General features: G+C 43.1%; 1 protein-coding gene and 1 long non-coding RNA gene across 8 annotated transcripts in view; one reads left to right on the top strand and one right to left on the bottom strand.

Annotated features, from left to right (window-relative positions):
* Positions 1 to 27,056, top strand: part of ACTN1 (actinin alpha 1) — a 107,777-nt gene that overhangs the window by 52,776 nt on the left and 27,945 nt on the right. For 3 of the 7 annotated variants that reach the window (XM_077322581.1, XM_077322580.1, XM_077322582.1), the window contains exons 2-8: positions 405 to 519; positions 4,888 to 5,007; positions 6,885 to 6,971; positions 9,046 to 9,133; positions 11,315 to 11,393; positions 13,864 to 13,945; positions 21,533 to 21,618. In XM_077322581.1, the coding sequence (XP_077178696.1) occupies positions 405 to 519; positions 4,888 to 5,007; positions 6,885 to 6,971; positions 9,046 to 9,133; positions 11,315 to 11,393; positions 13,864 to 13,945; positions 21,533 to 21,618 (657 nt within the window). Of the gene's footprint in view, positions 1 to 404; positions 520 to 4,887; positions 5,008 to 6,884; positions 6,972 to 9,045; positions 9,134 to 11,314; positions 11,394 to 13,863; positions 13,946 to 17,379; positions 17,466 to 21,532; positions 21,619 to 27,056 lie in introns of those variants that run through there. The other 4 variants (XM_077322576.1, XM_077322575.1, XM_077322579.1 and 1 more) reach the window with 2 other exon arrangements.
* On the bottom strand, positions 11,335 to 25,276 carry LOC143830283 (uncharacterized). The gene is made up of 3 exons (XR_013228410.1): positions 25,109 to 25,276; positions 20,901 to 20,969; positions 11,335 to 11,466 (listed from the first exon to the last, which is right to left on the bottom strand). It is a non-coding gene; the product is annotated as an uncharacterized LOC143830283 (long non-coding RNA).

Genomic DNA, 27,056 nt, shown 5'->3' with positions numbered 1-27,056 from the left:
TGGCAAATTGACTGAAGAGTCTTTCATGGCAATAAATTTTATTCCCTGGTATATTGCTTTTCAGTGGCCTCTTTTGTCTCCTTATGCTGATTGTTCTGCCTTGAAGAATTAATATGTGAAAAATGGAAAATTATTGTTTCCATCCTGTGAATCAGTGCCAACTACTGTGTGAAATGGATTGTTTTAAATGTTGAATGTTAATTGATATTTATTGTTGTTATGCTGTGAACCGCCTGTAGCCCTCAGCAAATGTTGGCATATAAATTGGGGGGAAATGTTGTGACACTAACTCAGTAATTTCACAGCTTTAGTGTTAATGTTATGGTGTCCCCCTCCCACTGACCCTGTAGATTCTCTTAGGAAATTAATTATTTAATTTTCTTTTTCTTCTTTCATTTTTCCAGACATTTACAGCCTGGTGCAATTCTCACCTCCGGAAGGCTGGCACACAGATTGAGAACATAGAAGAAGATTTCAGGGATGGCCTTAAACTTATGTTACTGCTGGAAGTTATATCGGGTAAGACAGGCATTTAAACAATGGTTAAACATTTTTGGAAATTCTCAAATCTAGTAGGTCGTGGAGTACAGAAACCAATGCCTTGTACATTCCTGAAAGCAATGAAAGGATAGCAAAGCTGTGTACCCATAAACCTTGTGACTAGCCTCACAAGGTTTCTTTTTTCCTTTAAATGATCTAAAGTGTGTCACTCAGATCTCCAGACAACCAAGTTAAATGATATCAGTAAAAAATTTTAAAATGCTCAAGCAAATCTTAGGTGATTCTACTTCAGTTGGCGCCTGGATATTCAGCTGGCATTAGCATGCTCTTTTCAACTTCCTCTCCTGATCCTAAAAGTAAAGAGATCACGCCACTAATCAGCACACAGGGAGGAGCATGTATGTAATACTTGGCAGGATATGAGTTGTGTGCCAGAGCTTCTGGCCCTAGTACACAAGAAATAATCTAGCTTGTAGAGGAGACAAATTAAGAGTTTGCACATTCCCCTAGCAATTTCCTTAGGGAGTCCCCTATACATTGTATTATGGTTCTTTGGAGCTTTCAGTTTTGTTCTCTTCCAAAATGCTAAATACATTCTGGAAACATAATAAATAGGCAGTTCATCATTGATCTTCTGTGCCGTCCCACATGGGGGCATGAGCAGGCCTGCCACTGGAGAGGTTTTGTAACGAAAAAGCCTCTAGGAGGGGCACTGTGTGCAAGAACCAAAGCTGTAATCCTTCCCAGGGAGGATATGCTCCTGGGCAGCAGACCCCCCACCCTCAGATCCCATCTGCTGCTGAAGGCATAGATTGGCCTTTTGTGGTCTCTCAGTACTTCAACGGTATTAGGAATCTGTTGGTGAGAATTCTGTTTCCATTATTGTGATCATGGCTCAGAAGGCCTTATTTATGAAACTCACCAGGTACAGAGCTAAAATGACCCAGACTGATGAACATTGTCTTTATTGAAGAACATTTGGTGCCCACATGTAATAGCTGCCAGCAACTAGCAGAGTTGTGTCCCTGCTGGTGTTTATTTTTGTCTTGTTTATCTTGTTAATGAAGTGCTCACTCATGCATCAGGAAGTTGAGGAAATCTAAGAGGAAATCATGTACACACCCTGATAGGAGGATTGCAGGGAGGATGCCTCCAGGTTGTTTCACAGTAAAGTACAATAGCTTGGCTTGCTCTCCTCCTCCCCATTCTTTGGTAGGATAAAAACTCTATAGCAGAGGTAGTCAAACTGCGGCCCTCCAGATGTCCATGGACAACAATTCCCATGAGCCCCTGCCAGCGAACTGGGAATTGTAGTCCATGAACATCTGGAGGGCTGCAGTTTGACTACTCCTGCTCTATAGAATACATACAACAAAATACTCTGTTTTGCAGGCCCTGCGGAACTATATTAGCTCTGTCAGGGACTTCAGCTTTTCTGGAAACTCATTCCACGAGGTTGGGGCCAGGACTGAAAAGGCCTACCTTTAACCTCTATTTCTGGTATATCCTGTGGGAGTTTATATATGGAAGCATTTTAGAGAAATGCTTTCCTACATATTCGGTATTATGTTGTGTGGTCCTCCCTTTTCTGCATGACTCCACTTTTTGTACAAAAACGAGCTTGTAAAGCTCTTCTCCATTTAGCAATATGGGTTCACAGACATACTCTTGACATGCATCTGTGATCCCTTTTGAAAGTGTAGGACAAGCATCCACTTTGTTGTGGGCATCGTGTGGAGAATAATGCCGTAGCTTCAGAAAGAGAGTCAATAGGGGCTTGTCAGGAGTTGAATGGGGCTGTTGTGTTTTTCTCTCCATTTTGGTTTTAGTTGCCTTTGGCAGCAATTCAAAGTAAATGCCAACTGTAAAGGCTGAACATGAAGTGTTTTGAGGTAAGGAGCAGAAGAGAAAGCAAAAATGGATAAGGACAGATTCCCTTGTCGTGCAAGTGAGTCCAATGTAATGGTGCCCCCTTCCCTGAAAATAAATACTTATATCGTCCTGTAGCCTTTTACATACATTTAGGCATGTGTGTAAGAAGCATATGCATATGCTTTTCAGACATTAACAAAATATCTGCTGGGGAGAAGTACTCATCATAATGGTACTGCGTTTCTCATACTGTTCTCATACTTTTAATTTCACACAAATTCTTAGTATTTTTGTAGTGATTATTATTTTTGTTATTGAAGTAGCACTTTCATGATATGCATGGCATTTTAGAAAGTAAAAGAAGACAAGGCCTTGCCCCAAATAATTTGCATTGTAAAATGTGGCAGCCAAGAAACAACCTAGGGAGGAGAGGGAGACAGTTGAGGCGTAAGAAGTAGCGAGAGATAAGGAACATTGTTGTTTGAGAGAGTAAGATAATTGAGGAGGATGAAACTAGACAAGTGAAGGACATGGGCAGGGAGGTTTCAGGATATGAGATCAGGGTGATAAGGGAGGCAAGGACATCAGTATGGTGTGTAGACAATCAAGCAAAGCATTTCAATCATATGGTTTTGTTTGTTTCAGTTGAATTCCAGTAAAAGCAGATCTCTGTTGGTCACAGATGGAGATCCTCAGATGGTAACACCGGGACGCCGTCCTGGCCTCAATTATATGCCTGGGGAAAGAGCTCCACCTTGCAGGCCCTACAGAAAGCTGACAACTCCAACAGGGCACTTAGTTCTTCCAGGAGCTCATTCCATCAGGTTGGGGCCAGGGTCGAAAAATCCCTGGCCCAGGTTGAGGACAGGTGAATGTCCTGGGGGCCCAGGGCATAAACAGCTAAGCGGTCTCACAGATAGATAGGACCCAATACCTTAAACTTGATCCAGAAACAGACTGGTAACCAGTGCAGATGATGCAGCACCGGCTGAATATGGGCCCTCCAAGCCACATTTTGTACCAGCTGTAATTTCTGGGTCAAAGCCAAGGGCAGGCCCGTGTAGAGTGAGTTACTGAAGTCTAATCTGGAAGTGACCATTGCATCGATCACTGTAGCCAAGTGTTCTGGGGGCAGGTAGGGTGCTAGTAGCCGCGCTTGGCGCAGATGAAAAAATACCACTTGGGCTACTTTAGTGACCTGAGCCTCCATGGAAAGGGAGGCATCAAAGGTCATACCAAATTCCTGGCAACCAGGGCTGGTGTTAATTGCACCCCGTCCAGGCATGGGAGGCGTGCTTCCTGATCCTGCCTCCTTCTACCCAGCCACAGGACCTCCGTCTTGGAGAGGCTGAGTATCAGGTGACTTTCCCTGAGCCATCCAGCCACTGCTTTCAAACAGCTGGTGAATATATCCAGGGTGGAATCTGGCCATCCATCCATTAGGAAATAGAGCTGGGTTGTCGTCCGCATATCGATGACAACCAAAATCCCATCATCAACCACATCAAATGTGGCTGACAGATGAGTTGGCCGATCTGCCCTGGTCCAGCTGGAGCCGGATATCATCCATCAAGGCATCCAGCGCAGTCTCCACCCCGTGGCTGGGACAGAAGCAAGACTGGCCAAAGTTTCCTCCAAGAATGCTAGGAGCTGGTTCACCGCAGCGCACTCCACTACCTTACTCAGAAATACTAGATGCGAAACTGGGCGGTAGCTGGCAGGATCCTGCGGGTCCAGTGATGGTTACTTCAGTAGAGGGTAAACCACCACCTCCTTAAGCCCCTCAGGGAATTCTCCTGATGTTAGGGAGAGGTTCACAATTTCCCTCAAAGGGCCTCCTATCCGCTGGTCACCTGATCTGAGTAACCATGACAGACAGGGATCCAAGGGGCAAGGGGTTGCCCTCACTGACCCCAGCAACTTGTCCATTTCCGCTAAAGAGAGCTGCCTGAAGCCATCATATACCAACTCCTGTGATGGCCATGGAGCTTCCAGTTTGCGAATTGGATCAGTAGTGGCAGGAAGGTCTCGGCAGAGTGACAGGACTTTGTCCGCAAAATAGCTCGATAAAGCCGCACAGCTCAGATCCCATTCCCTTATCCTTTGATGCCCCTCCTCGATGGCAGTTAGAGACCTAGTTACTCTAAATAATTGTGTCAAGCGAGAGCCTGTGGATGCGATTTCTACGGTGTAGAAGTCTTGTGTAGCTGCTTTCACTGGATTCTCATATGCCTTCATAAGTGTGCAATGAGAAGTCCTAGTTTTTCAGATTAGGGAGACCTCTCAATTATATTTGATCCATCTAGTAAGCATGCAAATATCCTAGGTGCAAGAATGACATTTTAGTTTACACGGAATCGCCAACGTCCTGTAGGTTAAATCTGTGGTTTTGTACCAAAAGTTACATTAAAAGTAAACACAATTCTTGGAGTTGTATGTACATTTATTACTGTGACAGAATGAACAAGTTCATAGGGGGAAGTGACATGTATTTTCTTTCTGTTTTCTTTCCAGGTGAACGTTTGGCTAAACCGGAAAGGGGCAAAATGCGAGTGCATAAAATCTCAAATGTGAACAAAGCTCTTGATTTTATTGCTAGCAAAGGAGTCAAATTGGTATCTATTGGAGCAGAAGGTAAGCAGCAGCACTTTCCAGTGGAGACACAGATGTGTCATGTAAAACAAGATTACTTCTATGATCATCAGATCTGGCTATCTTTTTGATTTAAGTTCTTGTCATTCACTTTACATGGGCATGATTTTGTGACCACTTTCTGTGGGGTATGTTCAACACATATCTGGCAATTCAGGTTTTTTAGCTTTGTCAGGAAAACTTCTGCAGATGAACATTTTAGAAGCCGAAATCACAAAATTGAAAGCACATTAGAACTGAGTAGAAGGCCGCAAATGCAAATTCAAAGGGACAGGCAAGCTAGGATCGAGGAGGAAGAGAAGGCACAGAGCACAGCCACAATTTATAGTGTGTGTATGTGTGGTGGTGGGGACCCCAAGGCATCAGGCACAGCTCTAGAGCTGGAAAAACTCAAAATTTAAAGGGACAAAACATGTTGCCTCCCCACCCGCTGTCGTGCTGGGTCAAAAATGCTACTGGAAGACTCACTGGAAATATTGGGGGGGGGGGGGGAAGAATGCCAACTGACTTGATGGGCTCCATTGAAATACATTACAGTTGGAAAACAATTGCAAAGAAAATATGGAATGGATTTTCCATTAAAGTTAGACAGTTAGACAGACTACTTTGGGCCTGGAATGGCACAAGGATTCTGGGCAGGGTTGGGCGCTATGACATCTGAAGCGGCCATTCACACCCGAAGCAACCAGTGCCGTGGGGCGCGGGGGGGGGAGGGGTGAGCGCTGGTGCACCAGTCCGCTTCAGGCACCAAAGTACCCAACCCTAGTTCTGGGCCTGCCCAGAGAAAAGAGAATATAATCTCTCCTCAGGGGTAACTTCCTTTATTTGAAAGCCAGCTTTACTTAAGTTGTCCACACATCATATTTGCCCTGATTCTGCTATGGAATTTTCTGTCACACATAATCTACCTGGAAAAGTTGTTTTCCTAATAAAAATGGTGGAAAGGAGAATAGTGTAAGTTGCTTTGGGCCTCCCTGGGGAGAAAGGTGGAGTCTCATTGAAGTAAATAACTCATTATATGCTAATTTCAAAAAAATGAAAGCAACCCCCCCTTTTTATACCCAAATCATATACACATACTTGACTGAAGTCCCTCAACATACAACACATTTAAGCATATCAGGATACAATTATTCAGTAAAATAATATAATAATGTTATAACTACTGCTGAAATCTATCCAAATGTACAAAGAACATTTGGTATCATAAATTTTGAAAGGTTAAAACAAATTCTGAAAGGTAAGGAGATTATTCCTTAAGAAGATTTTGTAATGAAACTCTACAACTTGAGTGGATACTATGTTGTGGATAATTAATATAATCCAATCCCTTTGGAGATGTAGAAAAGCTTGCCACTCTGCAGAAGCTCCACTGTTGACACAGCAGAGGGGAAATCACAGTTGAGGTAGCAGAAATGACCAAGCAAGCATTGGCTGTCACCTTTACAAAGTGGTAACTCAGCTTGGCTGAATTAGCCCTGTGATTCTATCTGCCACAGAACTGGACCATACATCTGTTTGCTCTTTAATTTGTACTGCATACCTGGAACCAATTTTCAAGTAAATGTGAAGGTACAGTTTGAATTGCTGTTGCTTAGCTACACTTGCCCAGATTTTATTCTCTCCCTCTCTCTCTCTTTCTCTCTCTCTCTCTCTCACACACACACACACCACACCACACACTCACTCTCTTTTCATATATATTTTTAAAAGGGTTATGTGTGGCTCAGCTTTCAAAGCTCTAAAAGGTTTTCCAAACAGAATTCAGCTGTTATTGGTTTGAAGATGCATTCTCTTTAAATATATCTGCTGGTGATATTTTCACCTGTTAAGCTATTGGGTTGTTTTCTGTCTTGCAGAAATTGTTGATGGGAATGCGAAAATGACCCTTGGAATGATTTGGACTATCATCCTCCGTTTTGCCATTCAGGACATCTCTGTGGAAGGTAAATCCCAATGCGCCCTCTTCCCTTGCACTAATACTGGAGGATCATGTCACATGTGAACACAGGAAACAGCTTAGTACCAAGCCAGGCCACTGGTCTAACGAAGCCAGTATTGTCTTCTGTGACTGCTAGCAACTCTTTGGGGTTTCATGTGAGAAAGAGGTCTTTCACATGAACCACTAGACTAGGGATAGTCAAACTGCGGCCCTCCAGAAGTCCATGTACTAAAATTCCCATGAGCCCCTGCCAGCATTTGCTCATGGGAATTGTAGTCCATGGACATCTGGAGGGCCACAGTTTGACTACCCCTGCACTAGACTACCTCTGGAAATTCTGAGGATTGACCCAGGGATTTTCTGTGTGCTGAGCAGGTGCTGTACTACTGAGCAATGCCCCCTTTTCCGCAATGGATTTCTTTAAATGGAAATCATGTGAAATCTACCTGGTGATTTTCATTGTGCTGTCTAAAGAGGGGTTGCACCATGCACAGATTGAAAAGTGCTGGTTTCATATAAGTTCTTGGTTATAAGAGCGGGTTCTCCCCTACCCTTGTGGCATCTAGATCCCCCTGGGGCCATCCATCACCCCATCTTACATCTGTTGACACTTCTGGGAATAGGTGAATGAGGACAGGTCTATTAGGAACTGTCATGCTTGCCATCTTTGTCTTTTTTAAAGGTCTTATTTTATTGTATTTTATTGTAATATCAGCGAGGTGGTAATCTCGCCGTCTTATGTTTTTATGCTTTTATGGTTGTGAAGCACCAGCAGCAGGCTGGTCTGGGAGTTGGCGGTATAAAAATTTAATAAATAAATAAAATAATAGGGTGATGGGAGCACAGTCAGTTATTTTTTCCTATAGGGCTGCCAGCTTCAGGGAGCTGATGCTGAAAAATTAATCATTTTGAGACCCTGCAAATTGCATCCATAACTTTCTCTATTCCTGTGAGCAGTCTAGTGAAGAAAGGATATGTGCAAAGTCATCATTCCAGGTGGCTCTGAAGGCAGTTATAATTAGAATTATATTTTGTCCTTTCCCATTACGATATGATTGTGTACACACTACTTGGACCACTGTTTCATGGATGTGCTGCTCACTAGTCCTCGCCCTCTAGTGTGTGTGTGAAGCTATTGCATGTTTTATATTTCTTTAACTCATGTTTGTAACAGATCACCTGTGGTTAGTATTCTGCCCAGTTGGCTGTCCAGTTTCCCTTCTAGACTTAATGTTAGCACCTCCAGAAGACAAAACATGCTTTATAGCAGGACTAGGCAAAGATACAATAATTGTGACCAAGTGTGAACCTAAGTGTGGGTCACTGTGGTTCAGCTCTGTCTACAATGCAACAATTATTCTTTATGTTTTGATATGAGAGAAAGATGGCTCTGCTTCACACCACCATAATACTAACGCAGGGATGGTAGGTGAAAGTGAACGTATGTGGTTCAGTGGTAGAATATCTTCTGTACATGCAGAAGATCCTGTGTCCAGTTCCCAGCATCCCCATTTGGAAGGACCAGTGTACTTAACGTGAAAGACCTCAGCCTGAGACCTTAGGGGACTGTTGCCTGTTCCAGAAAATAATGTTGACCTTGATAGACCCATTGCATGACTCTATTTAAGATAGCTTCCTGTGTTCCAGATTTAGAACATGTGGCTCTAAGTTTAACACAGAGAACAGCAGTGCTGTGGCGATGCTGAGAGTTGCCCATCTTCCTTTGTCACTTCTGGGATCTATGCAGGGAAAAGGAGAAGGAGTAACAGTTGGAGATCAGGAAGGAACATGAGGGAGGGGAGAGAAGGAACAAGTGAGTGAAGCAGAGAGTAGGTGACTGCCCTCCGAACTATTTTACAAGGTTGCCACAAGTTTTGCCATTTTAATTCTCAGCCTCTTATTGGGCAGGTTTTTGGTTCTTAGTAGAGGTGTGAGTGATATTCCCTGGTCCCTGCATGTAAGCCTTCTCCAAATGAAAATTTCTTCAAGTCTATTAAAGGTCAGGATGAATCAGCAGCACTGAAAGTAGCGAAAGGTCCCACAGAGGTTGGCTAATTTGTGTATTTTTTGTTCCCTAGAGACATCTGCTAAGGAAGGGCTTTTGTTGTGGTGTCAAAGGAAGACAGCCCCATACAAAAATGTGAACATCCAAAACTTCCATATTAGGTAATGTAAAGGTGAAAGGTAGTCGCCTGTACCTTGCAGTCCTTTGTGCTCTACAGAATTTGGGCACTGATGAAAAGCTCTCTAACTGCATTGTTAAGCATATTTACAGTGGGCTTAGCATCAGAATCAAAGAAAAGGAGAGTGGATGGACCTATTGTATTCTTAACTGCCCTACCAGTTCAAGGATTAACGCGCTGAGGCTGAGTAAGGGCTTCTTCTCACACTATACTAGATACACAGCCATGCTTTTGTTCTGTGCGTATATAAAAAAGCCTATGTTCTATTTTTGTAATGGCTGGTTTGTTGGTACAAACTTACATCATCTACAAATGTTGCTCTGTTGTGGAGGTACATGGTGACATGTGATTCTGTTCTTGTGCTTCATTGTTGGGATGGGTCTTTTGATACACACACACACACGCACACACGCATGATAGACAAGAACAGAATCCCTTGTCATCCCTTCTGCTTGAAGAGAGAGTGCGAATGATGCAAAACATTGTACTTTATTCCTCATGAATTCTCTTTACTATGCAGTCTATTTCCATCTAAGGGTTGAGCACATGCAGTTTGGACTTCTGGTGCAACAAAATTTTCTGAACTCTTCTTGTTTTCTGAAGGTTTTGTGGCTAGTAATGTGAAAAGAACCTGAACTGAAATAAGCAAATATTACTCGTTATCATATATTTGATTCTGAACAGGGCCATAGAATGTGGGTTAACAGATTAGTACAGTGACGCTAGGAAAAGATGGGTGGGATTTCTCTACAAGCCTGAAGAAAGTCTCAAGTTTGTAGAAAAACCTGAAATCTAAAAAAGAATATGTTGGGAGAATAAAACTAGGAAAAAATGCCTGTAGTTATAAGAGAAGAATGCCCACTGAGCTTTCAGTGGCCATTTTGGAGGTTGCTAGGTAATCACAGCAATACTCTTGGGGCCCCTGTTTGGGTTGAAAGGGGGCATAGAAGTGTTTAAAATAAAGTCCTTTTGGAATCCCAGTTTGATATATCTAATACTGAACAATGGCCTAGTAAGATAAAGGTATCCCCTGTGCAAGCACCGAGTCATGTCTGACCCTTGGGGTGACGCCCTCTAGTGTTTTCATGGCAGACTCAATACAGGGTGGTTTGCCAGTGCCTTCCCCAGTCATTACCGTTTACCCCCCAGCAAGCTGGGTACTCATTTTACCGACCTCGGAAGGATGGAAGGCTGAGTCGACCTTGAGCCGGCTGCTGGGATTGAACTCCCAGCCTCATGGGCAAAGCTTTCAAACAACATTTCTGCTGCCTTACCACTCTGTGCCACAAGAGGCTCTTAATGGCCTAGTAGGGTGGATAAAATATCCACATAATGAGATTACAGAAAGAAGATATATTTCTATACATCTGAGTAAGCCTCAGATTTACAGGATAATCTGTAATGTAGAAATAACACACTGTATGGTTAAAAGCCCCTCATATCATACAAGCAGTGTCTGCTTCTTTAAGAAAAATATGCAACTGAGGTCTTAAGTCTGTGTTTTAAAAGTCAAAATACAAAATACAATCAGAAGAGAATCTACAATATGGTTTCTGGCTTCTCTTCAGATCCAGATTGTATAAATCTTTTGCCTTTTCACAAGTTGATGGTCATTGGTGGTCTTGGTGGTCATTTGGGGGTTGCTAGGCTGCTTTGAACCAACATTGCTGAGAATTGCAACTCTCAGAGTCTCAGTATGGGTGAGGGGACATACAAATATGGTAAAAGGAAGAAGGGAAGGGAAGGCTGGAAGGGGCAAGATTAAAAGGAAAAGCTGAAAATGCAGGACAGGAACAAAAAAGATGGGAGAGTAAGGACAGAGGCTGCAGTGAAGAGAAACAGGAATAGGTAGGTGAGCCTCAGGAAGGTGGTATAGAAATGTAATAAATAAATAAATGGCTGTAGGCACTGCTGGGGGAGAAAAAGCAAGAGGGAATATAGAAAAATAATTGGCCTTACGGGTCTCCTACTTTTTTGATATTGTCTAAGCCAAACACAAATGAAGGCCAGATATTCTGTCGACTGCATTTTCCATGGCCCACAGCAGACATGGTAAATTCTGCTGATCTAGTCTACTTTGCGTCTTGTGGTGTGCATTTTTCAGCAGTGGGTGTCACTGAAGGTCGTAATGAATGCTGTTGTTTTTGTCCTTTCTCCATCACAGCTGGAAGGATGGCCTTGGTTTTTGTGCCTTGATTCATAGACATCGCCCAGAGCTCATTGACTATGGGAAGCTAAGAAAGGTACCTCTTGTTCCACGTTTAGATGTACTGAGAAACCTGTGTTGGCAACTGGGATAACAATCATACTCACATGCTGAAGGAGGAAAAGAAAATTATATTTGTTTAGTCATGGTAAACAACAATTTGATTTAGTAGGTATGCATATGATAATAGGTATCTTTCTAATGCCCATATACTCCCCTCACTCACCCCTCTTTCAAAGTCCCTTTTCTCTCAGATTAGGACTAAGGAGTCCTGTTTTAACAATTTAACAGTATTGTCCTAGTTGCTCTTCTTAGCTCAAGACACACATTTTTTTTTTGTAACAATTCATTTGATGTTGTGTTTGGCATCCTTGGAAGAAGCAGCTGCAGTGCCTTTTCAGAAACCTTAGCAGAGCATTTGCTGCTTGGACAAGACTGCATAGCTAGCCATATGACCTCTCAGAAGAGCATTCTGTCCATTCAGCTTTGATCTCAGTAGGTAGGGATATTGTGCTGATAGAAAAATGTTAGGGAGTGTGTGTGCAAAAAGACCCTTTGGTATGTCTTGTTGTTTCCGAACTGTAAGCCATGAATCAGATATTTCTATGTGGTTTCTGTGAGAACTGGACAAAAGTTCTGCGCAATGTTTTCCTCCAGAAGCATGCCCTCATGGTCAGTAAGGACAGGATATTTTTGCAACTGACATCTCCAGTGTTGATAATATTAAAAACAGGCACTTTTAAACTACAGAAATTTGCTTTGGCTTCTAATAGAAATAGTTAACAGCTAGTACACCATACTCTCATCTTACTTAAACAATTTTGCTGATTTGCAGTGAGCAAAAAGCTGACTGTTGGGGACTCAGTTCATATAGGTTCATGGTTCAGTCACAAATTGAGCAAAAATGCAGTTCATGCCCACCCCTAATTATAAATCTGCTTTATATCCACCAAAAGCAGGGCTATTTAAGCAAAAAGCCAATAAAGTATAATAGCCATTTCTAGCAACTGGCCTGTTCCCACTACATCTGACAGGAGAGAAAAGACTAAGTTCTGAATGTTCTCCTATGTAGGGAAAGTCTTCTCAAACATTGTCTTAGTGATTCTTAGTTCAGAGCACAAAGATGTTTTGTCTAGTTGCAATAAAAACAAAATGAAAACAAACTTCATAACTGCCAGTTTTAGTTCTCATTGCTGGGATGGGGCTCATGGCATTCTTTTTAGGTCCCTAAAGAACATACTCCAGGAAGACCATTTGGCACATTTTTGAAATGTTTCTCTTTGCCTCTGTTATATTTTGGTCTCTTTGTTCTTCCAAGGAGCTCAGGACAGTGTATGAAGTCCCTGCTTCTCTTATTTTATTGTTAAGATGATGATGATAATAATAATAATAATAATAATGATAATGATGATGATAATAATAATAATGATGATGATGATGATGATGATAATAATAATAATAATAATAATAATAATAATAATAATAATAATAATAATAATAAGTGAGGTAGATTACCCCGAGAGAGGGTGATTGACCAAAGGTCCCCTTACGAGCTTTGTGATGGAATTTGAACTGTATTTGAACTGTGGTCTCCCAGGTTTTAGTCCAGCAATCTGACCATTATACCATATTGACATACTTTGTGGTAGAAAGTGCTGTCAGGTTGCAGCTGACCTTAGGATTTTCAAGAATAAAAATGATCAAGCTACATCCACATATTCTTATAAGGGTAAAGGTATCCCCTGTGCAAGCACCGAGTCATGTCTGATCCTTGGGGTGACGCCCTCCAGCGTTTTCATGGCAGACTCAATACGGGGTGGTTTGCCACTCCCTTCCCCAGTCATTACCGTTTACCCCCCAGCAAGCTTTTTACCGACCTCGGAAGAATGGAAGGCTGAGTCAACCTTGAGCCAGCTGCTGGGATTGAACTCCCAGCCTCATGGGCAGAGCTTTCAGACTGCATGTCTGCTGCCTTACCACTCTGCTCCACAAGAGGCTCTATATTCTTATAAACAACTTTAAAAGGGAATTTGATAGATTCATGGAGGATAGGTCTATCAGTGACTACTAATCATGATGCCTGAGGGGTTCCCACATTCAGAGACAGTTAGCCTCTGAGTCCTAGAGCCAGGAGACAATACCAGGGGAAGGCCTTGGCCTCTATGCCCTGTTGTTGGTCAGCTGGAGAAACTGGCTGGCCATTGTGTGGGGCAGGATTTTGGGCTAGAGGGACCACTTGTCTTATCCAGTTGGGTTCTTCTTATGTAGTTATAGGTGGCTTGCTGTAGCCTTGTATCTGCATAGATCCTGGACTTCCTTGATGGTCTACCATCCAAATACTGTGCAGGGTTGAACCTGCTTAGCTTCTGAGATCTGGTGAAAGGAGTCTAGCTTGGGCCATCTAGGTCAGGGCACCAACAATCTTAACTGTTTAAGTAAAACTGTTTAAGTCAAAAAATTTTATTCATTTGTGTACTCGTTGCTAACTGAGACCGTTTATTTCCTAGGATGATCCTCTCACTAACCTGAACACAGCTTTTGATGTGGCTGAAAGGTTCCTTGATATCCCAAAAATGTTGGATGCTGAAGGTAAAGAAGAATCCAAGTTTGTTTGACCTTTTGTCTCCCACCCCCCACTCACAAAGAGATTCCTCAGACTTTCTCATGAACTTAGCAGATGTCAGAATATTATCCATCCTCATCACATACCTAGATAATGAAAGTCCTTATACATATAAGAACTACTGCACAAGAATGTCCTTCCTGTGGCTGGATCCTGTACAGCCTTGTTGATTGTTGAATAAGAGTGATCTGTGTTGCATAGATCATGGTCGACGTTTGCCAGTACCTCCTAGAGTAGCAGCACTGATACTGCAACTTCTAATATGATCTGCCCATTCCACAGGGGATCCAAGCATGGGGAAGCATATTCCACATGACACCAGGAATATATTAATCAAATTTGATCAGGTTGTATCATTATGGTCCTTTCATTTCTCCAGTCTGCTCTGTATGTTTAAAAGAAAAGCCATGCCCTGCCCTTCGATAACTTATTGTGGAGATGACCTCTTTATCTGAGTGATGTGCCTTAGATAAGAGGAATTCTCCACTACAGCAAGCAACATGCTGTCTTTACAATAGGGGGATGGGGAAACAAAGGTGTTTTGTTTCCTGAACCACTGATCAAACATAATAAAAGGAGATACAACATATGCTAGCGATTGTCTCTGACTCACAGGAATTAGATTCCTGAATACAGACCTGAAACATTCCTTTTGCTGTATTATAAGAATCTACACTTGCATAGAGGGCGCTACCATTTTCTGATGGCCTCTTATCACAATGTTTTCCTTCTCCCCTGCCCTAAAGTAACAGGGGAGAAAATGTGTTGGTTGTGCTCAGATCTTCTACCCAGGTCATTGTCTCATGAGCAAAAGCAACAAACAGACTCTACTGCATCTGACCACCAAGACATAGAATCATAGAATAATAGAGTTGGAAGGGACCTCATGGGTCATCTAGTCCATCACATCCCAATCGCTCATCTACTGTAACCTGCCACCACTTTGCCTTCACAGAATCAGCCTCTCCGTCAGATGGCTATCTAGCCTCTGTTTAAAAATTCCCAAAGATGGAGAACCCACCACCTCCCGAGGAAGCGTGTTCCACTGAGAAATCACTCTGTCAGCAACTTCTTCCTGATGTTCAGATGGAATTTCTTTTGAATTAATTTCATCCCATTCATTCTGGTCTGTCCCTCTGGGGCAAGAGAGAACAATTTTGCTCCATCCTCTATATGGCACCCATTTACATATTTGAAAATGGTTATCAGATCCTCTCTCAGTCGTCTCCTCTCTAGGCTAAACAGACCAAGCTCCCCCAACCTTTCTTCATATGTCTTGGTCTCCAAACCCCTCACCATCTTTGTTGCCCTCCTCTGGACATGTTCCAGTTTGTCAACATCCCTCTTAAACTGGGGTGCCCAAAACTGAACACAGTACTCCAAGTAAGGCCGAACCAGAGCAGAGTAAAGCAGTACCATCACCTTCCGTGATTTGGACACGATACTCCATTTGATACAGCCCAAAATTCCATCGGACTTTTTAGCCACTGAGTCACACTGCTGACTCATGTTCAATGTATGGTCTACTAAGACTCCTAGATCCTTTTCGCACATGCTACTGCCAAGACAAGTCTCCCCTATCTTATATCGGTGTATTTGGTTTTTCCTACCTAAATGCAGAACTTTACATTTGTCCCTATTGAACTTCATTTTATTCACTGGCAGTCTTCAAACAAAGGTTGGATACACACTTTTCTTGGATGCTTTGGGCTAAATCTGGGTTGAGCAGGGGGTTGGACTAGATGGCCTGTGTGACCCCTTCCAACTCTATGTTTCTATGATTCTATGATTCAGTTTAGCCCACTTCTCGAGCCTATCAAGATCAGCCTGTATTCTGTTGCTGTCTTCAGTTGTGTTTGCTACCCCTCCCAGTTTAGTATCATCTGCAAATTTAATAAGTATCCTCTCTAATCCCTCATCCAAATCATTTATAAATATGTTGAACAACACAGGCCCCAGGACAGATCCTTGGGGTACTCCACTTGTCACTCTTTTCCAAGAAGATGCTGAACCATTAACAAGTACCCTCTGGGTACGATTTGTCAACCAGTTATTGATCCACCTGACAGAATTAGGATCCATACCACATTTTACGAACTAGTGATTGTCTGTGAAGTGCAGCCTGAAAACATCTATTTTCACATTTCTTTTCAAACTGACCAGGAACATATTAATCACCTTCCAGCCAGCATATTGCTTGTTGTTGTTGAGAATTCCTCTTATCTACGGCTTTATGGTATTAGGTGCAATTAGGCAACTTGGCTTGAGAACCATAGGTATGAAACAAACTTCAGGCTGCACTTCGCAGAATTTCCTCCACTTTCCCATTGACTGACTTTCCCATTTTCATATGGGAAACCTAAGAAGAGATCTAGTTCCCCCAGAAGCTTACAAGGGTTTTCTGCGTCAGCAATGAAACTACTTCTTCATACCCCAGCATGTGGCCTGAGGTTGCTGGCTCTGAATTTTATATTATTATTATTATTATTATTATTATTATTATTATTATTATTATTATTATTATTATTATTATTATTATTATTATTATTATTATTATTATTAATTCATTAATTCATTAATTCATTAATTCATTTATTCATTTATTCATTTATTCATTTATTCATTTATTCATTTATTTATTTCCCACCACTCCCTAACCGGCTCCTGATGGGTAACAAAGTCTTAAAACCCCATTAAAAGTCCCATTAAAAACTTCAATGCTCCCCAACATGGTGGAAAAGAGAAACAAATCCCATACCCACCCCTACTCCTGAAGGCAGTGGAGAGGAGGTCCCACAATGTACACTTCGAGCTCCAGGGGGTGCACTTTATCCTCCGGGATTGCTACCAAAGATGTCTATTTTAAAGTATTTGGACTGGTTTGGATTACAAGGAAACATACAGAAGATGCAAAAACATTTTTTGCTCTGTTGCCCTTCATAAATGTTATAGCAAGGAAACGCTGTGAAACATACGGCATGGCCTGAGCTTGGTAGGTGATGGACACTTGCTTCCTTTAGTGAAATAAGGGGTACTTGTTAAACTTAGGCCACAAATGTGCTGAAATGGAGCACAAGATGGTGGGGAGGGGGAAAGTCCAATTTCATTCAATACAGAAGCAGTCTGGGGCCGTCTTCCACCTTCATATGTTTAGTGGACAAGCTTCTTGATAGTGCCAGCTGGCTCTTCTCCCAAGAATAATTTTCTTTGTATGTCAAGGGAAGCTTTAAACTTTGCTGTTTAAAGAGCAAAAATTCTTTGCTGGCAAAGTTTGCAAAGGTTGGTGTAGCAGAAAGCAAGTATTCACACCTGTCCCTCACTAGGTGTCCCTGGCTGCCCCCTCTCTTTGCTCACTTCCCATCAGTTGAGATGCTCTTTAACTTCAGGTTTTCTTTGACAGACATTGTTGGAACTGCTCGCCCTGACGAGAAGGCCATCATGACCTATGTTTCTAGCTTCTACCACGCCTTCTCAGGAGCCCAGAAGGTATCGCAGGATTCCAAGCTTCCTCCGCACAGCGCACCTGGTCCTCTTGCTAATGTCCAAACCTTTTTTCTTTCTCTCTCTCCTCTCTAGCTCTGGACATCTTTATTTTTATTATTTTTGGCAGCTTTGGCTTGTTGGTTCTGAGTGGTACCCATGGTATATCACATTTGGGGAACACAAAATTGGTCAAACAGTCCTACAGTCAGTGATGGAGTGCAAATCTAGCATTGTGCATCCTAACTTGGTGGTGGCACTTTTCTCTTTTCTCTTTATTACAAAGATCTTTCTAGGAGTGAATATCAAGGTGATAATTTAGGGTAAAAACTTATCCTTGCTTGAGGCACAGCCATTTGTCATAAAGAGGGAATGCCCATCTTCATACTAGTCCAGGAAACTTATATTGCTGCTGAATTGCTTAACTGCTCACAGCAGCTGGGCCCTTTCTCAAGAGCTCCATTACTTCACCAAAGTAGGCAATCAAAAATAAAACTTGGGTGCCACAGACCAGTAAATATGGAATATGTGAAGTTGCTTAATACTTTCAGGTAATTGGTTGACCTACCTCAATATTTATTGATGTGATTGACAGCAGCTCTTCAGAATCTCAGACCCTTTATGCACGGCGGCAGGTACTCCGTGCTGCCGCTGTGCCAATACAGCAGGGCAGGATGCCTCTCCATTCCCCATAAACGCATGGGGGCAGGGTGTGCGGAGCTGCCCCAGCATAGCACACGGACACGTGCTTTGTGCTGAGGCCAGCGGGGTAAACGGCAGTGGCCGGGGGAGGTGAGGAGGGGCCAGGGTGAGTGGGGGGGCCAGGCCCCCTCCACATGCTTTGGTAAGGGCATGGGGACGCCCCTGTCGGCTCTGTGGCTCTGCAGAGCCCGCAGGGGCGTGCAGTGTCCCTACAGGGACACCGTAGGTCAGGGCCGGGCGGGCTGAAAGGCCCGGCGCTGGCAATTATGCACAGTGCTGGCCTGCCCTAGCCCCAGGCCCTGCAGGCGCCCGCAGTATCAGGAACCTGTGGAAGTTTCCGCGTTTCTATAATGCAGCCTTCCGTGGCCCTGGGCTGGGCTGGGCTGTGCCCTGGATGGAGGCGATGTCGGGCATAATTGGGGATTTTCCCCGAAGCCCTGTCACCACCATTTCGGGCATTCTGGCCCGTGCATAATGGGTCTCAGGAAGATAATAATATTATTATTATTATTCGATTTGTTTCCTGCCACTGCCTTATGGCTTGTGGCGGGTTACAGTGTCTTAAAATCCCCATTAAAACCCCATTAAAAGACATCAAACATTACCGACATGGCGGAAATCAATAAACTCAACCCCCCCCCCACTACTGGTGGGTGGAGAGGAGGTCCTGATGATGTTCACTTCAGGTCCCAGATCTCAGGGGGGGCGTAGATCTATCTTACCAGCCCAGGCCTCAACCATATACCTGGCGGAAGAGCTCCATTTTGCAGGCCCTGCAGAATGTTTAAAGATCCCGCAGGGCCTGCAGCTTTCCCAGAAGCTCGTTCCACCAGATCGAGGCCAGGACCAAAAAGTCCCTGGCCCTGGTCGAGGCTAGGCGTGCTTCCCTAGGGCTGGGAGCGACCAGCAGATTTTGACCCGCAGAGCGCAAGGCCCTGCGGGGGGCATAGGGTGACAGGCGGTCCCTCAGGTATGTGGGTCCCAACCCGCGTAACGTCTTTACTTCATCACCAGCTACCTAAGTTCCTCAAACTGGAGTTGCTGGCAATTAAACCTGAATTCTTCAGCAAGTAAAGCATGTACTCTGCTGCTGAGCCGTGGTCTAAATGCCAATCTGCTTTTTCTATGCCTATGAAAACAGTGAGAATGTTTCTTAAAAGCAATAATTCTTAAAATTGTGTGTCCCAGGTAGAAAGTCACCAAGGAGCATTTCGGTTTAATAAATCAGCTGTTCTTGGAGCTTAAATTTGAACCGGAGTGTTTTTTAAAAAGTAGTATGTTAGACCAGTGATCCCCAACCTTTTTATCTCCGGGGACCTGTCAACGCTTGACAATTTTACTGAGGCCCGGGGGGGCAGTAGTCTTTTGCCGACGGACGTCGCCACCGCCTGAGCACCTGCTCTGCTTACTTACCCACCAGCGCCCCTGACTTCTCACCGCCCAATGGGGGGTACTGCAAGCAGCAGCTGCGCACTGCCATGCCGAGGGGGAGCCCCAGCCACGGCGGCCGCTGGAGAGCACCAAAGGTGAGCCGGTGGCAGAGTGGCAGGGCAGCCCCTGAGGCAGCAGCCGAGGAGGAGGATGAGGAGGAGCTGCAGCCCGGTGCTGACTGATCCACAGACCGGTACCGATCTCCAGACCGGGGGTTGGGGACTGCTGTGTTAGACCTGTTGTCAGGAATCATTATCCTATTAGTTGCCTGGGTTTGCACGGTGCTGTTTTTTAGATGACACGTGCATATTAAAATATAGGAAAATAGAAATATTAATGCATGCATTCACCAAACTATGTATAAAGAGCGTTGAAAATGAATCCATGAATTGCAGCAGTAACCTCAGAAATATACCATGTGTTATGCTTCCCAAACTACATTTTAGATGTACTTTGAGAAAGCAGTGGGCACAATATCGTATTCAACCACTGGTCCATTTCTCATGGACCATCTAGTATTTGCAGGTTGCTAGCATTTTTGCAAACCCCCCCACCACTGCATTTTTAAATAAACAAACAAACAAATAAATAAATAAATAAATAAATAAATAAATCAGAGCCCTGTGAGTCTTAGCCTCATTATTATTATTATTATTATTATTATTATTATTATTATTATTATTGAATTTATTACCCGCCACTCCCTTGCGGCTCGTGGCGGGTTACAACAGTATAAAACCCCATAAAATACATTAAAAAACCAATTAACATATCAATAGTTAATAACTACCTGGCAAGAGTGGCTAATCAACTACCCATTCCCCCCCTAGCAAGTGGAGAGGGGATACTGGTGGTACCCGTCTCTAATCCCAATCCTCAGGTCCCGGGGGGGCATAGATGTTAAGCCTGGTCTCAACCGTAAACCTGGCGGAAGAGCTCCGTCTTGCAGGCCCTGCGGAATGATGGAAGGTCCCGCAGGGCCCGCAGCTCTCCCAGGAGCTCATTCCACCAGGCAGGGGCCAGGACCGAGAAGGCCCTGGCCCTGGTTGAGGCCAGGCGTGCTTCCCTAGGGCCGGAGACGACCAATAGATTTTCTCCCGCAGAACGTAAAGCTCTACGGGGGGCATAGGGTGATAAGCGGAGTATGATTTGCATGCGCCCCCACCCCAACAGCTACTATCTCTTGCTTATGGAATATCAACAAATCAGAGAAAATATTAGTCCTGAACTCCTCTTGTTGATATAATAATTGGTAATAGGCAAGTAGTTTTCACCTTTGGGAAAAATTCAGTTATATAAATTCCTCACCTGCATTGTAAAATTGAACAGTTCCACAGCACTATACGTATACTCCTGTGTATGTAGCTTGATTTTAACCTGCCAAAAAGAAACAGCATGTGGGATATTATTTTATCAGGGTTCCCATGGGTATAAAAACGAAACTAAGTTAATATTTGCTATCCAAACTGATAGCAATCAAATCTAAGACAGATGTGTTCTTGTTGCCTTTTGCTATCTCTGCACCTGCAACTTTTGTTTGGGGCCTCTGTTAAATATCAACCACTTTTCTCTTGATGAGTTTAGTAGATACAGAGGACTGGCAGTGGACTCTCAGAGAAAGATACTTTGCCCAATCTGCAAGTGGGTTGACCCTACTGACTGTGGATTTGTGTCAAGATAGTAATGTATACTGGGGTGGTTGCTAAGAAACTGAATCTGAACATGGATAATGGTATTAGGTACCACTTGACTTCATTAAGCCAACCCTGCTGGTCACATTCTGATCCAAATTCCTAGCTCTCCGCATGGAAATCTGTTTCGCCTGTCCTGCAATGCATGATGGGAAGTTTCCCCCTCTCTCACCACCCATGACTGTTTTATTTTATTCTGTGTGCTGCTTCTTACTTTATCCTTTCAACCTCTTCTCCTTCTTTGCGCAGATATTATAGGCACGCTAAGGCCGGATGAGAAGGCCATTATGACCTATGTTTCATGTTACTACCACGCCTTCTCAGGTGCGCAGAAGGTGAGACTTTACTCCTAACAAATCCCTCCTCCTCCTGCTGTTCCCTGCCCACCAAATTTACAGGACATATTCTGAACCATGTCAAGTATGGACTCCAATGTTGGCATTCACACTGAACTCATAAGATTGTTGCCACATCCTTAGAAATATAATACTTTGAGTTTTGCTGAAGACATTTTCGTAATAATGGATCTTTGAATTTTCCCAGCTAAAGATTCCAGCCTAGACTGATCCAAGATGGAATATATTTACTGGTTCAGTGAACTGGTTTGATGCTCATATGTTGATAAATGGCTTTTTGGTGCTCTACCTTTCCCTAGTGATAGATCCCTAGAGCCCCTTATACCCAATTATTGCTGTTCATTGATTGTTGATAAAATGCTAGTTTGCTGCTGGCAGTGTTAAATGTTGGAAGTGTTTAAAACAGTCACTTCTACAACTATTAGTAGTGACAATAACTACTGTAGTACTTGATAGGTGAGGCCCTAACATCATGTGATGCTCAGTGACAATTTTCTAACTTTCCCTCCTTATTTTCAACCAAGTATAGCCTGTTTTTCCTAAGTAGAGTTACCAATAGGGGGTGGGGAGAGGAAGCGGATTTGAGGATATATTTAATGGTGGAACCATAGGGATAAAAGGCTAAGAGGTTTGTGATGGAGAGCACTATGTAAGTCAGGTTCCAAGTACTGAAGTAACAGCAACAATAAATTAAGGGTTAAAAATCTTCACAAGGCACAGAAAGCCAGAGAAACAGGCTGCTCTGAGCCTAGTGAAGATTTTGGTTCAGAAAACAGTCTCACAGAACCTGTCCGTGCCTTACCTCAGTGATCCCCAACCGTTTTCAGAGGGAGAGTGGCGCTCACCGGTGGGTGCAAACAAGCAGGCGCGGAACTGCCATGCCTGCATGTTTGTGCCTGCGCCTCCCCACGCAGTGTGGTGCTCGCTGGTGGGCACAAACGCGCAAGTGCAGAGCTGCCGCACCTGCGCATTTGTGCCGTGCCTCCCCCCCACAGTGTGGCGCTTCCTGGCAGGCGCAGGCGCAGAGCTGCTGCACCTGTGCGTTTGCGCCCGCACTTCCCTCCGGCTTGAGCGATTTGGCCACCAAAGTGGACGATCGTTCCCGGCACACTGAGCGCCATGCTGCAGGGGGAGGCGTGCCCGCTGGTGGTGTCCGCGCCTCCCTCCCCCTGCCGCCACCCAGTACCAAGGTCTACACGGCCCAGTACCGGGCCACAGCACGGGGGTTGGGGAACACTGCCTTAGCTGACCATCTTATCTGAGGAGAAACTTCTGTTAGAGAACTGTGTTTACTGAAAGCTGTTCTATGCAGTGTCTGAGAAATCAGGCAGGATGATTTCTTCAGAGTTGAGAGAAAGTGCTTTAGACTCCTCAGTAGTCAGAGAGATACTGGTATTTTGGGGGGGGGGTATTTATTTCCCCCTCTGATGACTCAGGGCAAATTACAACAAAACATGCATAGGATAAAATGCAATATAAAATTTAGTTAAATTACTTAATTAAAAACATTACACTTTTACAATCAAACTAACTACTGATGGTCCGATTTTCTCTATTGTGCAAGAAGGGGCAAGGGGAGGGCCGTAAGACCTTTTAGCTAGAGTAGATTTGGTTTAATTTGATGGATTTCCAGCAGTGAGGTCAGAACCTCCATATGTTATTTTGACCTCAACCATAGGCCTAGTAGAACGGCTTCCTAACACTAAGGTTCAGCAGGGCTCTGATCCCATTCATCAGAGTGTTCTGCCAGGGCTAAAAAAAGCCCTGTCCTGGTTGAGGCAACTTTGATCTCCTTGATGCTGGGGATCCTGAGCAGATTTTGGTCTGCAGAACTCAAAGCTCTTTGGGAGGCACACGGGGAGAGGCAGTCCCGCAGGTTACCCTCCTTCTAGGAACCAGGGGAGTTTAATGGAACTCACAGAGACAAAAGAAAAAAGTCTTTTGATAAGCACAGTAACTCTTAGAGTAACGAAAACTCAAATATTAAGGCAAAACATCTAAAACTCTCTAAAGCCTGTAACAAAGAACATATGACAGACCCCCACCCAACACATTTCTCCCCTCTGAGGTCAATTTTCCCTCCAAAATAAGATGTTGTTCCCTCACAGACTGAGCTGCCCTTATAGTGTGGTTTATATTTGTTATAAAAATGAAGCTCACTGACTCACCCTGTCAGTGACAGATCTTTTGTCTTTAATTCAGCATAGGATCTTTTTGGGAAGCCATATAGCCCTCTTTCATTAAACTTTGTCAGAATGGCACTGAGATTATATTAACAGCAAACAAACAATAGATTTTGTTTTACAAAGAGGAATACGGTAGTTGGAATGAGGAATTCCATCATTTTTTGCAAATGATATTTTACAGCTTAGAAGTTATTGGTTACAGGCTTTGAGATACTCATATGCTTTTCTTACATATTTTAAGCTTTTTTTTAAAAACTAAGGGGTTCTAGTCATTTAAGCACTTGCTCTCACACAAGTCTGAGGAAATCCTCACACCTGATTTCCCCATTTTAACTGGACAGGGCTCCTCCTTCTTTCCTAGAAGAATTATCCTTCTAATTTGGCCTGAATTCAGAGCAAAACCTCACTGGCCAAATTCCCACTGCCAAATATCTGCCCCAAGCATCAAGATACTGTGTAGATCAGCTTTCAGTAAACTCAGGTCCCTTAAATAAAGTTTCTCCTCGGAACAGCTGGTCAACTAAGGTACAGATAGGTTCTGTCAGACTGTTTTCTGAATTAGAATCTGAATAGATTGATCTTTCTTCTGTACACAGTTCCTACAACAGTTCCTCCTCAGCTGTTGATGGCCAATCAGAGAATTCAGAGCAGCCTGTCATTCTGATACCCTCTGCCCAGTGAAGATTTTTAACTGTTGCTGTTGCTTCAGCACTTGGAACCTGACTATTAAAGTGCTATTCATTACAGGGCTCCTTCTCTACTTGCCAGGCTTTTTCTGTAGGTTGTCATCTCTGGGGAAACATTTGGGAAGGGGAACATAACACTATCCAGGGGAAAGCTACATTTGACTGAGTGTGGCATGTAAGTTGGGTGCTTTTCATACAACCAAATATCAGTTGATGAAAGTGCGCTTTTACACACTAGCACTTGGTTAGCTTTGTGCTCTCCCAGCAGTGTTGTTATGTTCTAAACAGCTACTTTGGAGACAGAAAACTACCATTCAGTATTTATACAAGTGCTGCTTCTTTACTATGAATAAATCTAATCATGCCTATGGGCTTCTTCTTTTTTTTTAAAAAAAAAAGTTCATTCTAGCTTTGCTAGGAATAATACCAGTAGGAAACCTCTGGAGGTCTCTGTCTGTAACAGTCATGTAATGTTTTTTGCCGTATTGAATTCCTGATGAATTAAGGGAGCCCAAAATATATGATGAGATAACTGGCCTATTACATATTTCCAAACCTGCCAACCACGATAGTAGGTTTCATTACAACTGTATATACCTCTTAACTCACTCTTCTGTGTTCCATGTTTCTCCTTGTTCCCATCCATTTGTGTTCTTCCTCCATCAGTAACTCTGGTGCTTTCTTTTTCTTGTGGCGTTTCCTTATTTTGACATATTTTTTTTAAAGTGTGCTTGTTTCAACGTAGTCTCTTGGGGGCCACTCCTCTCTTGATATATTGTACTTGGGTACAAAATTATAACTGTGAATCTGCCAATTTAAAAATTGTGGTTAATTCAGAACTGTTATTAAACATGTATCTGAGTACAAAATGAAAAGGAGAAAGAAGGCCTTATTACTATTTTCTCTGGTTTATTATCTCCTCCTCTGGGCAGCTGATCTCGAAAAAGGACAGTTAGGAATCAGTGATCTTCCTTCCTGCATCAGGCAATAGTTCCCAAAATGCTTATGTATTACAAAAGACAGAATCTCACCCACCCACCCATCTTCCTGCTGTGCAGCCATGGTACAGTCAAATCAGCAGGGAAAATTTGTTCCTTTCCCAAAGGTATGCAAATGTTGCCAAAATCAGAGGGGCATTTGGACACAGATGAAGGAACTAACTCCTGAAACTCCGCAGTCCAAAATTACAACTTTGATGTTGGGCCCCAGTTTTACTCATTACAATGATGCCATGTTAGCTGTCAGGAAAATTGTTTCCCTAAGTAAATTTACTAACATATGTATTGGGCTGCTTTTTCAAAAGACTATGTTTAAAAGCAATGTCTTTTAGAAAACTAGAGGTTGTACAGTAGTGTCATGTCCTCTCAATGTGTTTTTAGGACATGATTTGCTGTTATGTGTGAGAAAATGCCTGTAGAAATTCCAGGATGTGACACTTTTCTGCCAGGGGGAATTCAGACTTCATGCAAAGATCACACTACCAGTTGGCATAGAGCCAGGCTGTTTCCCTTGCATGACATTGCTCTTACTATAGGCAATATTACTTTTAGTGTCAGGAGCCCAGCATATAATGTTCTCAAGTGAGATTACACCAGGAATTGTTCAGTTTTTTGAGGGTCATGTTGTGTAGCAGACCAACCCAATTCTAAATCAGATTCACAACTGACAATTCTATATGCATTTGTAGATATTCAGGGTCATTTTTTCAGTAGAAAAGATTTTTGGGACAAGTTTGGTTTGCTGAAGACTCCTGTTATATGATAAATATAAACTGTGATCCACCAAAGAAGTAATAATGACCAATTCCTTAAAAAAAATATATTGCTGAAATTACAAATTCCATACGAAAAAATGCTGAGGCCTCAGTATAGTCTGTGCTACTTAAATTAGTACAATTTATAAAACTTTCCTGCAAACTTTGGGTTAGATTTTGTATAGTGTTTTATAGAACTGGCTGCTTTCTCAATCTATTTTCCCTGGAGGTAGAATTACCTTTTGGGAACACAGCAAAAAGTAGTGCAGGGGGCTGCAACTTGAGAATCAGTAAAACACACCTCTCACACTTTCTTGAGAGCTTACCCAAGACTTGGCAGGGGGGAAAGAGAATTCTGCTGATTTCCCATTTCTTGTTGCAGTTCCTCATTCTGCTTCCTATTATTTTCCTAAGTGCTCCCCAGCCCTCCATGGCAGCAGGGTGGGGGAACGGGTGAGAGATCTACTCTCTTCATGCCTTATCAGAGTCAACCCAGTGTTCAATATAAAACATTGAGCAGCTAAGCCAAATCACTGGAGCAACAAAATGGACTTGTTGGACTAAGAATGGAGTATGCTTTCTGATTTTGATAATGGAGAATATTAGCTGGTCAGTTCAGCAGTACATTCATAACCTCAAGAACAGGCATAGTGTTTTTTTCTTTCAAGGTGTCCCAGTGTCCATCCTTTATTAGCCAGCTGATGAGAGATGCAGGCTCCAGATCTGGTGCTTGTGTAGAGTGATTAGAAAGCATGTATTTCAGCCTAGGCCCAGGAACACACAGTGTCTTTT

This window comes from Paroedura picta, chromosome 2, assembly GCF_049243985.1.
Source record: "Paroedura picta isolate Pp20150507F chromosome 2, Ppicta_v3.0, whole genome shotgun sequence".
Lineage (NCBI taxonomy): Eukaryota > Metazoa > Chordata > Lepidosauria > Squamata > Gekkonidae > Paroedura > Paroedura picta.
The sequence above is the reverse complement of the archived record's forward strand: the minus strand, read 5'-3'. Positions and strand labels throughout refer to the sequence as shown.